Below are 16,233 nucleotides of genomic sequence, written 5' to 3'. Positions count from 1 at the left end.
TGAGGTGCAAGGTTAGGTTGTTTATTCGAGATGTTTCCTGCTTCTTAAGGTGGGCTTGTATTGCTATAAACTTCCCCCTTAGAACTGCGTTTGCTGCATCCCATAAGTTTTGGGTCGTTGTGTCTCCATTGTCATTTGTTTCTAGGTATTTTTTTATTTCCTCTTTGATTTCTTCAGTGATCACTTCATTATTAAGTAGTGTATTGTTTAGCCTCCATGTGTTTGTATATTTTACAGATCTTTTCCTGTAATTGATATCTAGTCTCATGGAGTTGTGGTCAGAAAAGATACTTGATACAATTTCAATTTTCTTAAATTTACCAAGGCTTGATTTGTGACCCATGATATGATCTATCCTGGAGAATGTTCCATGAGCACTTGAGAAAAATGTATATTCTGTTGTTTTTGGATGGAGTGTCCTATAAATATCAATTAAGTCCATCTTGTTTAATATATCATTTAAAGCTTGTGTTTCCTTATTTATTTTCATTTTGGATGATCTGTCCATGGGTGAAAGTGGGGTGTTAAAGTCCCCTACTATGAATGTGTTACTGTCAATTTCCCCTTTTATGGCTGTTAGTATTTGCCTTATGTATTGAGGTGCTCCTATGTTGGGTGCATAAATATTTACAATTGTTATATCTTCTTCTTGGATCGATCCCTTGATCATTATATAGTGTCCTTCTTTATCCCTTTTAATAGTCCTTATTTTAAAGTCTATTTTGTCTGATATGAGAATTGCTACTCCAGCTTTCTTTTGGTTTCCATTTGCATGGAGTATCTTTTTCCATCCCCTTACTTTCAGTCTGTATGTGTCTCTAGGTCTGAGGTGGGTCTCTTGTAGACAGCATATATAAGGGTCTTGTTTTTGTATCCATTCAGCCAATCTGTGTCTTTTGGTGGGAGCATTTAGTCCATTTACATTTAAGGTAATTATCGATATGTATGTTCCTATTCCCATTTTCTATATTGTTTTGGGTTCGTTATTATAGGTCGTTTCCTTCTCTTGCATTTCTTATCTAGAGAAGTTCCTTTAGCACTTGTTGTAAAGCTGGTTTGGTGGTGCTGAACTCTCTCAGCTTTTGCTTGTCTGTAAAGGTTTTAATTTCTCCATCAAATCTGAATGAGATCCTTGCTGGGTAGAGTAGTCTTGGTTGCAGGTTTTTCTCCTTCATCACTTTCAGTATGTCCTGCCACTCCCTTCTGGCTTGTAGGGTTTCTGCTGAGAGATCAGCTGTTAACCTTATGGGGATTCCCTTGTGTGTTATTTGTTGTTTTTCCCTTGCTGCTTTTAATATGCTTTCTTTGTATTTAATTTTTGATAGTTTGATTAATATGTGTCTTGGCGTATTTCTCCTTGTATTTATCCTGTATGGGACTCTCTGTGCTTCCTGGACTTGATTAACTATTTCCTTTCCCATATTAGGGAAGTTTTCAACTATAATCTCTTCAAATATTTTCTCAGTCCCTTTCTTTTTTTCTTCTTCTTCTGGAACCCCTATAATTCGAATGTTGGTGCGTTTCATGTTGTCCCAGAGGTCTCTGAGACTGTCCTCAGTTCTTTTCATTCTTTTTTCTTTATTCTGCTCTGCAGTAGTTATTTCCACTACTTTATCTTCCAGGTCACTTATCCGTTCTTCTGCCTCAGTTATTCTGCTATTGATCCTATCTAGAGTACTTTTAATTTCATTTATTGCCTTGTTCATCGTTGCTTGTTTCATCTTTAGTTCTTGTAGGTCCTTGTTAACTGTTTCTTGCATTTTGTCCATTCTACTTCCAAGATTTCGGATCATCCTTACTATCATTATTCTGAATTCTTTTTCAGGTAGATTGCCTATTTCCTCTTCATTTGTTAGGTCTGGTGGGTTTTTATCTTGCTCCTTCATCTGCTGTGTGTTTTTCTGTCTTCTCATTTTGCTTATCTTACTGTGTTTGGGGTCTCCTTTTTGCAGACTGCACGTTCGTAGTTCCCGTTGTTTTTGATGTCTGTCTCCAGTGGCTAAGGTTGTTTCAGTGGGTTGTGTAGGCTTCCTGGTGGAGGGGACTAGTGCCTGTGTTGTGCTGGATGAGGCTGGATCTTGTCTCTCTAGTGGGCAGGTTCACGTCTGGTGGTGTGTTTTGGGGTGTCTGTGGCCTTGTTATGATTTTAGGCAGCGTCTCTGCTAATGGGTGGGGTTGTGTTCCTGTTTTGCTAGTTGTTTGGCATAGGTTGTCCAGCACTGTGGCTTGCTGGTCATTGAGTGAAGCTGGGTGCTGGTGTTAAGATGGAGGTCTCTGGGAGATTTCCACCGTTTAATATTATGTGGAGCTGGGAGGTCTCTTGTTGACCAGAGGACACTACTCTTAAGGATCTGCCATTCTAGTCAGGGAAATAAGATAAATTTATCAGAAAAAAAATAGAGAACAATGTAGTCAATACATAGTTAAGTATTGATTTATTTGCTTCATAATAGGGATTACATAAGAGCTGAGAGGAGAGAAGGATCACCAACAGGTAGAATAAAGGAAGATGTGGAAGGAAATAAAACTTGAGCTGAGCCTTGAAAGATGGGAATTACTTGGAGCAGAGAGAAGAGGGAAGGGCCTCCTGTGCAAGTGAACAAGTATTTTTAATGCTTAATCTTCTATTTCCCTTTGTCTTTCTTTCTAACCCCTGAGTTTATCTTCTTACTGTGTTCTGCCTTCAACTTGAGCAAGGACTCCCTGTTACCCTTTGTTGTCAGGTATCTTCCATTCCTGTTCTGTACTTCTGCTTTATAGGACGTCACTTGGGCTTGAGATGGGTCTCTGCAGAGAAATTAGCTGTAGTAACTGAATTTTATGTTAATATAAAATCAGTCCTCTAATGATATTTTCTGATTAATGAAAAAATAATCATTTTCTTGCATTTTGGAGCACTGTTTTGAAATATTTGGGTTTGCAAGTCTTGTAATAACAGCTGATAAAATGAGGTAGCTCACATACCGACCTTATCAAACTACCTGGTACACAATGTAAATGGTTGTTGCTGCTGCCGCCTCCACTGTTAGTCAGGGGGAAATGTGAGATGCTGAATTTGGAGCAGGGCTGAACAGAGAGACCAGTAACAACTTTGCTTCTACCCCACCCCATCCTCATCCTTTTTGGGCAGACATATCAGGAAAAAAAAATGGTGAGATTATTGCTTTTGATTTTATTTTCTTTCTTTTTGGTAAGTTGACCATTTAGTTTATTCTGTATTGAAAACTTACCTAGAAATATCAAAGCAACTTGCCCAGTTTACCCTTACAGTTTTTTTTTTTTTCTCTTGGTGAGGGTTTTAAATAAGAGTAATTTTTTAGTTGACTCATTAATTTAATCCTAAAAGTATATGTTTTCCTTGGGTTTGTTTTATCACTATGTAAAATTTTGATTGAATTAGTTAAAATCTAAAACTAGATAAATACCAAATAGGAATAGTATAATATTTACTTACAGGTCTTCTGCAAAGGACAGATGCTTCCTTTATTCTCCCTTGCCCTTTTGAATGCTGGGTTTCAGCCTAGAGCAAGTATTTACAGAGTAATTATGTGCCCTGAAACAACTACAACAGTGGTAATGTTGACCAACTCAACTGTAGGTCTAGGAACAGGATGGCCACAATTAAGAGTAAAATCCTGAAACATTTTCATTGATTGTTTCTGGGAAATAGCAGCCCTCTGGATTTCTTTTAATTTTTTAAAAAAATCATTTTTACCAGCTCTAGTTCCTTAGCTTTGTGCTCTTATCGTTTGCCAGCTTCATCCACATTCACTAAAAGTGATGTAAGTTTGAAAAAAGCAAGGAGGGCCAGTGCTCATGCATCAGAAATCCCTGAGCCTCCCCCTTTGCATCTACCTGTGACCATTTCCAAAACTGCTATTAATATTTCTCTGTCTGCTACTGATGCCAGGTCCACAGATGGCCATATTCTTGTACTATTGTCACTAAAAACATCATGTTCCCATTCTGAGTTGGATTTTCTTTTAATGCCTTGATACTATTGGAGTTTTGAAAGCTCTCAGTCTTCAGTGGGGGAGATCTCCACCAAACAACTATGCAGCCCCTCATGCTGTCCCACACCGTAGGTGCCCGTGTCAGATGATGGCCCCATTCTATCTAGGGAAAATGACATGAACAAAGAATCTTTTATTTGTTAGCATATTATTTGGCATGGTGTTAGATTAATTGAAATGATACTGACCTATTTAAAATCAATTTCTTGTCATGAATTTGGTAAGAAATCATCTGATCCTACTTATTCTTACAGATAATAATCAAAAAATGGTCCATCCCTTGTCCTCTGACATTAGATTCTGTAGAGCAATACTTCCACGTAATTGTTTTGTTTGGCTTTTTTTTCAGCTTCTTCCTTTTTATTTTAAGCTAAAAAGAAAAATAAAATATGACTAATAATGATTTTTTTCCTAATTAATAAAAAAGTAATGGCTATATTGCATTTTGGAACTTTGTTTTGAAATATTTTTATTTGAAAGCCCAGTAATAATAAATTCATCTTGGTTTTTTTTGATGTATTCTAACTTTTAATGACTGTTGGTTTCTCTCTTTCCCCTCAATCCTCTTAAACAGATTTCAAATGCTACAGATGCTTGTAAACCAAAGCTCTTTCATTTCTCCAAAGAGGTGTGTAAGTTATTAACAGATACTTTTAGTTTTTTCACATTTCAAGTTTAAGAGGTTTGTGTAACAGGGTCTCTTAGGTCTTTTACCTGTAACTAACTAATTTTCATGAAAGTGCTAAGTATAGGGTTGCTTACCAGAAGGTGGCCCATTATGAAACGGCCACCTTTTTTTTGGCACGCCTTTAAATGGAGCCTGTTTTAAATGGGCCACTGCCTAAAAGAACAGATTTACTGAATGTCTGGTCTGGCCAATAAGGTCCTCTGTGCATACAGACTTCCTGTTGCCCTCTGGACTTGTAAAGCTAAATAGCCAATTATATCAAAAACTCCTCCCCTGTGAGTAGAACCTTGGTCTGTGGCTAAACAGCCTCATCATTGGACCAGCAATTGAGCACTGCCAATATGTCTCCTGGCTGACATTCCAAAGTTGAAATTTATGATGCCTGTAGCAGAGGCAGAAGGACCAAGTCCCCCCTTGCCTTCTCTGAGAGAGCTAGGATATTTGAAATGCCTGCAAAAGCTCCTGAGCATCAGCAGAGGAGACAGGAAACTGATCTGAATGATCTCTACTTTACCATTCTAAAAGAGCCATATGTTCCTTGTTGCTGCAGGTTTCTTCATGTACACTTTGTGATTCTGCTAAAATGCAGGTCCCAGATACTAGAATCCCCACTACTCATGTATAACTCTATTAGTGTAGCATTTTAGTGTGATAACTCCTCCATGCAAAATTTTCCTTTTTATTCCCCAGGGTTCTTTTCCATTGTTGTTTTGTTTTGTTTTTGGCCGTGCCTTGCAGCTTATGGGATCTCAGTTCCCCAATCAGGGATTGAACCCCGGGCCGCAGCAATGAAAGCCTGGAATCCTAACCACTAGGCCACCAGGGAACTCCCTTATTCCCCAGTTTTTAAATGAGAAATGTCTCTCTGGCCCCACAAGGGAGGTTACCACATCTTTTACATGGTAAAGGCCTCCACGTGCCTTAAAGATTTAGGTAGGGTAATTGACAAGCCAGGAAACTGAGCAGTATATGAAAGAGAATTTGTGAATTGAATTTCATTCTCTTAATCTAGCCTTGGGAAATGCTACAGCTTTCCTTCCTGCCAGCTCTCCGCTGATATTTTAAGAGGCCTTGTGTCTGAAGATAGATCTATAGTCATCTGGAACTTCTTTTGCTGAAGAGCCTTAAGTTAGTTAAGGAGAAATTTTTTTAGAGTAGAAAAGAGAAAGTAAATCATTACCATCTATTTTGTAAAGACAGTTTTCATTTAGATGGTAACTTTTGTTTGCTTTGTAACTTTCTCTGGTTCTTAACTATTCTAATTTTAAAAAAACAACAGTTTTGTTCATATATTCCAGTGGATCTCTATGAATGTGTTGGTCTAGAATAAATCATGTTCATTCCCATCAAAAGAGACCCTAGTTATAGATGCTAAGATGTGATTAATATATTCGGTATTCTCTTAGATTAAGTTGGTACTTGAATTGAGTTGGTGAAAGCAGGTTCAAAAGCATTAACTATTATTGCTGCTTAGGGTAATAAGATGTTTTTGAGTTTCCTAATACGTGCATTAGGAAAGACTGAGAATTACAATAAGATCATTTCTAAAATGTTATTATTTTTCATCTTACCTAAATGTTATTTATCTTACCTTAATTATTTTTATCTTACTGATACAATATAGAAGCAGCAGTGATTGTAGTAAAACCAACCTGGTGTGGAAGAGCCAAGAAATATTTTCGCTAGTGTGGGCAATACAGCTATCAAGTAAAATATTTACTGGGGACCATAATTGTGTGTCTCGTTAAAAACAAAAAACCAAAAGAAACCCTCTTATTTTATAAACAGGTGATTCATGAAACATGAAAGAAATTTAACTAAATTGATTTTTTTTTTGGAGAACTGATTTTATTGTCAAATGAAGTAGTGGTTTCAACAGAGTAGCATTTAATAATTTCATCTTTAAAAAAATTATTTTTCAGAGTGCTTATGCCATACCAACCATGGCTTTTTCATTTCTCTGCCACACCTCAATATTGCCCATATATTGTGAACTTCAAAGGTACTATAGAATCCTGGAATATTTAAAATGTATTAGTATGTCTTTTTACTTCTAGGACTTTCAGATTGAATAACATTCTCCTCTGTGAATCCTTCCATCCCACCACTGGATTGTAGGTGTTAGTTTAAAACAAAACAAAACAACCAAGACTTAGTTCTAAATTGAGAATGCTTCTTTGAAGCATAGTCCTTTGTGCAGTAATTTCAGATCAAGAATTGTAGTGTGTAGTTATTAGAGAACTAGGTCTTGAGTGATTAAGGAATCCTTTTGAGTAGCTTGGGAGATATTTATCTATTTAGATATAATTCAGATCACAGATTCTAATTTTACCATTTTTTTTCTTTTAGACCTTCTAAGAAAAGGATGCAGCACGTAACCAATACAGCAATCGCTTTAAGTTTTCTCATTTATTTTATATCTGCACTCTTTGGGTACCTCACTTTTTATGGTAAGTATATTATTTCATTATAGATGACAAAACAAATTGTTCTGTAGTTGATCTCACACCTGAATATGGACTTTGTTTCTGCCTTTCTTTAGCAAGTTAATTTGTTCAGGCTGCCAGAATTCAGTGCACCACTGTGGTGGCTCTACGGGCCTTAAAGAACTGATTTTCTTTCTCTTAAAAAGGTGGATCAAATTCAAGATTGATAACTTCATATGAAAATTTTCTTAAACACCCAAGTAAAATCTCGGGCTTAGAAACATTGAAGTCTTTCTACGAGAAAAAAAAAAAGTGCAATAATGATTTTATTTTTTTTTAATTGAGAATTCAATATGTTAGACTCTAGTTCAGCAGTTTGGGAGGTTGAGAGAATCAGTCATCTTAATTGCAAACGAACAAGTTGAGAAAGGAAAGGGTTTTACCTGGACTACAGTTGTACCCTTATGTCAGAGACCTCTGCCTTTAGATTTAATTCACACAGTTCTGCAGTGTGTATTCTGTGCTTTGCCATGAACTTTCTCTCTAAATTTTTAAAGGATTCTTTTAAATTCACAAAATAAAAGTAAAATTTTGTTTTATTTACTTTTGAAAAGTTATGTGCTTGGTGAGTTTTTTTCTCTTCTGGTAAGAACCTCAAGAAAAAATAAAACTTAAAAGTCTAGAACAAGAAAAAAAATTGTAAGCTCTCTTGTTAAATTTGCAAACGCACTTGTTTAATTTGCAAACAATCACATTATAACAAACTGCACTCAGTTTGTCAAATCCTTGAATACACTTTTCAGTTTATGAATGCCCCTATAACAACGCTCCAGGTAGATGGCTATTGTTACTTTTGTGATATTTAGCTGTTCTGACTCTGATTTCACCGTCAGTGGCCTTGTGCATGTGTTTCAGGTTTTAGACATTCACGATGGCTTGTAATGGTGCTTTGCTTACCTTCCAGAGTTTTTTCAGGTCTGACAAGTTTTTGGACATTTACTTGTATGACTACCTTTCCTAAGCCCAGTGGAAAGAGTATGAATTTTGAAACCCAACAAATATGATTCAAAAAACCACTGTGCTCTAACTAGCTGTGTGGCCTTGAACCAGGGTACTTCACCTTGTGCTATCTTCATCTCCTAATCTGTAACACAGGGATAATTGTATAGAGTTATATTGAAGAGGAAATAAGTTATATGGAAAATGCCTGTTACAGTATCTGGCACACAGCCATCTTCCACAAAGGAGAGCTACTGCTGGTGGTGTATTATCATTACTGTTATCATTATTATTGCAATTATTTCATAATTTCAGGTGCTCTTTTTTCAGCACTGTACTTCTCTTCTTACTGTCATTAATGAAACAATTTAAATATGGTAACTTTTCAGTATATTATTATCCGTGTATTACCTTAGACTTTTCAGTGTGTGAGACAATTATAATTGCTCTATACAGTCCTTTTCTTGCTAACTCTATGTCGTTTCAACACTAATAAAGGTGACTGATGAATCTAAATCTGCTCTTGCATTTTTGTACTATGTTGAATAAGAGTGGTAGAGCTCTGTACACACCATCCGGAAGAGCGTTACTTCCTACTTCCAACATGAGCATGGATACACTACAAGGAAAGTTAAAGCAGATTGTTAAACTTTTTTGATCATTGTTAAGGAAATAAAATTCTTGAAATGCATAAACTCTATTTTTGGTTGTTGCGTTTGTCTTCGTACAGAGTTGAGCACAGTGATGCTTTTCTAAAACAATGAGATACTACAGCAGGGTCTTTGTTGGGATTCAGCAAAAACTTAGTAGAAGAGCTGTATATTATAAATTGAAATCGTCACCTGGCACAAATACTATTATATTTAGGGATCTTCCAAAATTGAGAAAAAGTCCAAAAAATGGACCTCTTCTTCCCTATGGATCAATAGAGCTATCTGGAAGAAACCTCAAATGGCCTACCAATTTCCAGGACAGCTGAAAAGTAGTTACAAAAATATTACCACGAGATGTTAGGAGCTATGTTAAATTATAAGAAAACTTAGATGGAAAGGGACGTGGAGGAAGGATGGATGCTGATGCATTTATTGAGCTAACGTTTATTCTGTACGTGCCATGTGTTTTATTATATACCTTGCCTAACTTAGTCCTTATGACGACTCTGCAAGATATGGGTTCAGATAAGTTGGGCACTTTGGCCAGTACCTGCAGCTAATGGATAATGAGTTGGGATTTGAATCCAATTCTGACTCTCTCCAGAGTCAATGCCTTTATTACTGTGCTGCCTCCTCAGGAATTATGCCACAGAATCCAGATTCCCTTCATTCCAAGTTTTTCGCAAAGTGAACTTTTGGAAAAACCTGGCTCACTTAAGCTCCAGGCATATCTATCTATTTATCTATATCTATTTTTGCCTGAACACAGAGGCTAAATATTTTCGTCATGTACGTGAAATGTTTCCTACACAGGCATTTTCCTGGTTATCAAGTAAAGCTGTTGTCTCTGACTTAGCCCTTTTCCACTGATGCAGATTCTTTAGAATATCCACGCTTTATGTAATGCAGATATACAGATTTAAGAAAATCACATGGTAGGCTGGTAAGTAGGTGATAGATAGATAGATAGATAGAAGGAAAGAAAGAAAGAAAGAAAGAAAGAATGATATAAAAGTTCCTTCTCCAAAGACAGAAGATTCAGATATTGATTTGCTATTCACAGTGTTTCTTTTTTGGGTTGAAAGTCTTTTACGGTATATTTCTATTGGAATAGCAGTAGCTCTCAGTCTTACAGAAATTGCTGATTGAGCTTGAGACCTTATCAGAAGGGCTTGTCACAAATTAACGCCTTCAACTCATTTTATAGGTGAGTAGCTTAAGTCTAAAAGGTGAAGTGACCTGTCTCACAATTAGTGGCATGTCTCCTGAATATTAATCCAGTGATATTTCTGTTACTCTGTGATAATCTTTATAAACTTCATCCCCTGTTTGACAGTGTGTATTAAACAGGGCAGCCTCCTGACTTCAAGAGAAGATATAACTTGCAGAGATCACCATCAGGTTCTTCCTGAGATTTGTAGAGATTTGTCTGAATGCAGAGAAGTGTGTTGTACTCTATCCCTTGCATAAGGCTCAGCTAGGAACACAGAATTGACTGGCTCAGGAAAAAGGTTTTTGTCTTGGGAAAGTAGAAAGTAGACATGTAACAGGTATTTTGAACTTGTAATCAATCTAGTTCTTCAGGCTTCTGGAGCTGCTTGGGATCCTTTCATTCAGTGCTCTCAAGGCTTAGTTAATATCTAAATTTTATCAGATTAAAGGGACCAATAAGTATGTACCTAGATTAATAATATTGGCTCTGATTACAGATGTTAAAGCATTATAAGGTGAGGAATAAAAAGTGTTCCTCTGATAAACCAGGCCAATACCCAAATGTTGCATAATAACCAGACCACTTTAAAAGTCTACAAAGTTCTTAAGCAGTAAGTGTTAATAGCTCATTTTTATGATTCAGAAAGTGGAAATAAAATAGTTTGCTATATTTTTCCAAAGAGTCACAAGTATCTCACATATTTGGGACTAGAATCCAGCTTTCCTGGCTCTTCTTAATCTCTTATTTGGTCCATTAGTCCCACATTATATCAAGTATGTCTTTGATACTTTCAACAATTAGTTTCTATCCCATTTCCATTATTACTAATCTAGTTCAAATCCTCATTACCTCTCAGTGGTTATGACAGTAGCCTTCTGTTATTCCTGTTTTGGGCCTCTTTTTCTTCCAATCTGTCTTCCTGCTTAGTTCAGGTCATAATGCACTGTTCTTCAGAAGTCATTGCATCTCTGTGGCCTACCAGATTGAGTCCAGACCTTAAGAAGAGCTCTGTTACTGGTCTTAAATGCATTTCCAGCCTTATCACCCACTACTCTCTTTTCTCTACCACACAGTCTTTCAGCCTCTGAAGTGCTATTGGGCTGCTCATTTTCTTGGTTGCGTATTGCTACCAGAGAGAATTTCTTTCCCACATCTTTGAATGTCAGCACACATACATTAACTCATGTCATGTTCACAGTAACTCTGTAGGACAGTATATTATTGTCCACATTTTACAAATGTAAAAACTCAGAGAAGTTTGCTAGTAAGAGTAGGATTTGAATCTTAGTCTGTTTGATCGCAGAATTCAAGCCCCTCTACTACCCTGCTGCTCACTATATCATGATGACTCTTCTCAAGTCTTCTTGGATTTCGTTCATGTTCATCCCAAAGCCATAGTTATCTTTCCCTGTTCAGAATCACCATAGCTCTTTGTTTAGACCTTCTTCTTCCACTTAAGTGTGTCTGTGTTTACACACTTTCTATTATATGTGTGTGTCTTCATCTTATCTCCCCTTTAAATTTTAAAGTATTTGAAAACAGAGGTGTATTTGATTTGTTTTTTTATTTTCTCCAAAGTGACTTTTCCAAACCGTATGGTCTCAAATTAAAAAAACAAAAAACAACAACAACAAAACCACAATTCTATTTTAAGTACAAACTCATCTTTTCCTACAAGGCAGTGATATGGAGTGTTCTTGAGAACTCTTACTCTTAATAGCCCTCCTCTGGCTTGGAGTGAGGAAGACGTGAGGGTAGAAGAACACCAGGGAGCAAAGCATGGTCAGCTTGTTCAGATTCTGTCACTGACTACCACACTTGCTTGCTAAGGAAGCCATTACCCTAACACTGCATTCTCTTTTATGAAAGATGAATCTATAGATGAAATGTTGATGAAGCAGGTAGCATGCACAAAACTATAAGATCCTAGAAAACATTGCAATATTAAGGAAAGGCTTTGGCATCAAAACAATTTGGGAGCACAGCTCTGCCAGCTCTGCCCCTTTGTACTGTATGATCTTGGGCAAGTCAGTTAATAATTTTTAGCCTAGCTACCTATCTTATATTGTTATCATAAGGACCAAATTCAGTAGTATACATGAAAGCACTTTATAAAAGTGTTGTTCAAAACCTTCAGATCATGGAAAAGTTCTAAAGAGATTTTTTTAAATGTATATTCATTGTCATAATTTTAGAGATTCTGCCTGGGCCAGTTTCTAGTTTCATTAAAAGAAAACACTGTAGGTTTCCAGAAGATATTTACTTAATGTCTCTGTGTTTCATAGGATAGGAAAAAGGCCAGAGATGGATTTGGTACTGGGAATCCAAAATCTGTTAAGATCCGTTTGTGCAAAGGAAAATAATGTTACTGTTATTAACATCTTAGTAGTTTATAATGTGATCCTTATTATTGTTTTTTAAATTTGCAGACAGTGTGGCGTCAGAATTACTACAAGGTTATAGTAAATACTTGCCACATGATGTTGTCGTCATGACTGTGAAGTTATGCATACTATTTGCTGTGCTTTTGACAGTCCCTCTAATCCACTTCCCTGTAAGTGCTCTTAAAGGTTTTGTTGCTTGGTGTAGCAGCTCCCTAATATGGCAACACTAATTCTTTACAGACTAGAATGTTTGAATCACATCTAGTCTTGTATATCTTATTCATTTGTCCAGTAATTGATCAAAGACCTCATACTTGCCTATGGCCCCATGAAAGCACAAAAATAACAGTGAACCGCTAAACTAATTTGTGCTTTTTCAGATTTAGTTTAGATTTACGCTCTCCCACAGCATTGTTTCTAATTTAGAGACTATAGTTCTTCTAAAGTTTTTTGGGGTTTTTTTCCCCCTTTAATTCTGTATTCTGTTTTCAAAAGAATGTGCGTGAAGAGGAAAAAGTCAAGTCAGCAAAAATAAGCTCCTTCTAGTTTATTGGAAATTTATTTTCACATAGACGTTCTAGTCTAATCTTAGTCACAGATTTTATTTGCTCTAGAGTTATAGTTTAAGGGGCACAGCAGATCATCACTCGGCATTTAGTTGCCATATGTAAGACTCTTGAGAATTTCTGGGAGAATGGAATCATAGGCTTTGGGTACAGATGCTTCTAGTGGACGACTTGAGCCCCTGAACGGGGAGCTCCTTAAGACTGGGGCCACTGCAGCGGGGGCTGGGTAAATGCTTGTGGGACGGGACTGCCTGTTGCCCGCCTTAGCAGTAGAGAGCATCATGAACTAGTTTTCACATTTACATGCTGTGAAACAGGTAATATAACATAAAACAGCAAATGGTATTTCTTTATCATGCCATGACTTCTTTTTCTGTTTTAAACCATTTGTTCTTTTATCTGTTGAATTTCATGAAAATGATACTCTGTGATTTCTTCACAAAGTGTTATTGTTGGTAATTTTGAAAATTATACAACTGAAAGAAATTGCATGTGAAAATTTTTTCAAGAATAAAACCAAAACAGTTTTTATGAAGCTCACACAGATAGGTATATTTCTCAGTTTTTGTGCAATAAATACCCTACAGTAATAGTTTATGCCATATTTTTGGAATCTAAATGGTTTAGAGGGCAAGAATATTATGGTAACTGTACCATACATGTGTTTCCCTAAGCAAGTAGTTTGGCTTTGTTACCTCCTCTTTGCTTAAATCTTTCTGTTATACGGGCAAGGAAAGCTTTAATGATGGTGTTTTTCTCCAATTTTCCATTCTCATGGATTCGCCATTCTTTGATCACTATAGCTCTCAATATTATCATTGTTTTACTTGCGATATATGTTCCTGACATTAGGAATGTACTTGGTGTAGTTGGTAAGTTTTCTATTTCAAAAATTCCATTTTCTAAAATAGATTAAATTGTCATCCAGTCTCACATCTGAATCTGGCAATACTATTTTCTTTTCCTCCCCACTTTAAGGTTCCAGTACATCAACATGTTTGATTTTTGTGTTCCCAGGACTGTTTCATCTTAAACTGAGCAGAGGGGATTTTCTCTCATGGAAAAAGTTTGGGGTAGGTTGATTTTTGTTTGTTTCTTTTAAGAATCTTATTTTAAGAAATAACTTGTCATTTTATAATTAAGTATTTTACCTACCTTACGAAAGTTAATGTATTTTGAACTATAATGTACATTATTGGAGCACGTGAAGGTTTAAAATAATGCTCTAATTGTTCTTTATCTTTTTTCCTTATTTCCACAGGCTCTTGTTTTGCTCATCTTTGGTATTTTGGTTGGTAATTTTAGTTTAGCACTCATTATTTTTAATTGGATTAATAAGTGAAAGAAATATTTTCCCACGTCTTTTGCTGAATAATTTACCTCCAAATGCAAAAAGGAATTATTCTGGAAGGCACCTTGGATGAATCCTCTTTATATGGCCTAACAGTTTTGCAAACATTGACAGAAAAGCGGAACAAAACAGGAGTCGGTAGGGGAAAGTAGACATAGCAGTTTTAATCAAAATAAGAAACTCAGAATGCTCTTAAATATGTTGAGCATCTTTTGTTTGTGGTCTTTTTTTAATTAACAGACTTTATTTTTTAGGGTAGTTTTAACGTTTACAGAAATAATTGAACAGAAAGTACAGAGAGTTCTCATATATTCCCTCATTCCAACACACCCATAGTGTCCCACATTACTAACATCTTGCATTAGTGAAGTACCTTTGTTATACTTGATGAGCCAACTTTGATACATTACTATTAACTGAAGTTCATAGTTTACAGTAGGGTTCACTTTTGATGCAACCACTGATCTTTTTACTGTCTCCATAAACACCATGAGCATTCCCCATGAGCCTTTTCTAAAATGTCATTTGGTGGAATCATATAGTATCTAACCTTTCACTTAGCAATGTGCGTTTAAGTTTCCTCTGTGTCTTTTCATAGCTTGATAGCTCTTTTTTTTTAATCACTGACAATATTCCATTGTATGGATGTACCACAGTTTGTTTCACTGACAGTATTCCATTGTATGGATGTACCACAGTTTGTTTTTCCATTCACCTGTTGAATGACCTCTTGTTTGCTTCCAAATTTTGGCATTTGTGAATAAAGCTGCTACAAACATTTGTATGCAGACTTTTGTGTGGACAGAAATTTTCAGCTTATTTGGGTTAATACCAAAGACTATTTTTTAGCAATTGCTGCATGGTATGGTAGAATATTTAGTCTTATAAGAAACTGCCCAACTGCCTTCCAAAGTGGCTGTAACATTTTGCAGTCCTGCCAGCAATGTGTGAGAGTTCCTGTTGTTCCACATCCTTGCCGACATTGGGTGTTGTCAGTGTTTGGGATTTTCACCATTCTAATGGGTGTGCAGTTGTATCTCATTGTTGTTTTAATTTGTATTTCCCTATTGACATATGATGTTGAGCATCTTTTCACATGTTTATTTGCCATCTGTATATGTTCTTTGGTGAGGTTCAGATTTTTAAAATTGGGCTGTTTTTACATTGTTGAGTTTTAAGCATTCTTTGTATATTTTAGACACCAATCCTTTATCAGATATGTGTTTCACAAAGATTTTCTCCCAGTCTGTGAGTTGCCTTTTCATTCTCTTAACAACATCTTTCACAGAGAAGTTTTTAATGTTATTAAATATATTGAGACAATTTTTTTATTTTTAAAGAAATCAGTATATTGTTTATATACAAAATTGAATTTTAGTTCGTAGGTTAATGTCAACATCAGTCACCAATAACAAAACTGTTGGATTATTTCACTTGGTATTTTGCCCTGACTCCAAATCCTAAGAAACTTTTGTGATTTTCCTCTGTCGTGCAGTATGAGATAGAGCTGTGATGACTGGCTGTGGATTTGAAAGTTCTCTGAGCTTTCTCATTTGTCACTAAAACATGTGACTTTCTACTTGGCGAACAGAGACAAATATTGATGATTTATATCATACTTTGTTTGGAGGTTATAGATCGTTCCAGTCTTCGCATTGATGTGGCTTATTCCTGGTTGGAAACCAGGAGCTAGGTGCCTCCCTCCCCTACTGCCCCAGGGAGTATTCTTGTAAAGGGCACCTTGTTAGCAGCCTACCAAAGCCAGGGTGTATCAGTAAAAATGTAATCCCACCCCTGCACACATGTAAAGTAGAGAATTACATGCAAAGTGCCAATTTGCATGTATGGAAATGCACACTTTTGCTGGTGCCCCCTTGCTTCCCACTTAGGAAATGGGCTGAAAAATTGACAACTGAGTTAAGTTTCCTCTTTGGCAACTT

At 36.2% G+C, this 16,233-nt stretch overlaps 1 protein-coding gene across 1 annotated transcript in view; it reads left to right on the top strand.

Annotated features, from left to right (window-relative positions):
• The window catches only part of SLC38A6 (solute carrier family 38 member 6), a 79,075-nt gene extending 64,791 nt beyond the window's left edge, over positions 1-14,284 (top strand). The window contains exons 9-16 of the mRNA XM_065872537.1: positions 4,268-4,333; positions 4,588-4,641; positions 6,624-6,703; positions 7,051-7,151; positions 12,422-12,562; positions 13,680-13,814; positions 13,921-14,015; positions 14,204-14,284. Of these exons, the coding sequence (XP_065728609.1) occupies positions 4,268-4,333; positions 4,588-4,641; positions 6,624-6,703; positions 7,051-7,151; positions 12,422-12,562; positions 13,680-13,814; positions 13,921-14,015; positions 14,204-14,284 (753 nt within the window). The remainder of the gene's footprint in view (positions 1-4,267; positions 4,334-4,587; positions 4,642-6,623; positions 6,704-7,050; positions 7,152-12,421; positions 12,563-13,679; positions 13,815-13,920; positions 14,016-14,203) is intronic.
• The last annotated feature ends 1,949 nt before the right edge of the window (positions 14,285-16,233 follow it).

The sequence above is a fragment of the Phocoena phocoena genome, chromosome 2 (genome assembly GCF_963924675.1).
Source record: "Phocoena phocoena chromosome 2, mPhoPho1.1, whole genome shotgun sequence".
NCBI classification, from domain to species: Eukaryota; Metazoa; Chordata; class Mammalia; order Artiodactyla; family Phocoenidae; genus Phocoena; species Phocoena phocoena.
This window is presented reverse-complemented; position numbering and strand designations above follow the sequence as displayed.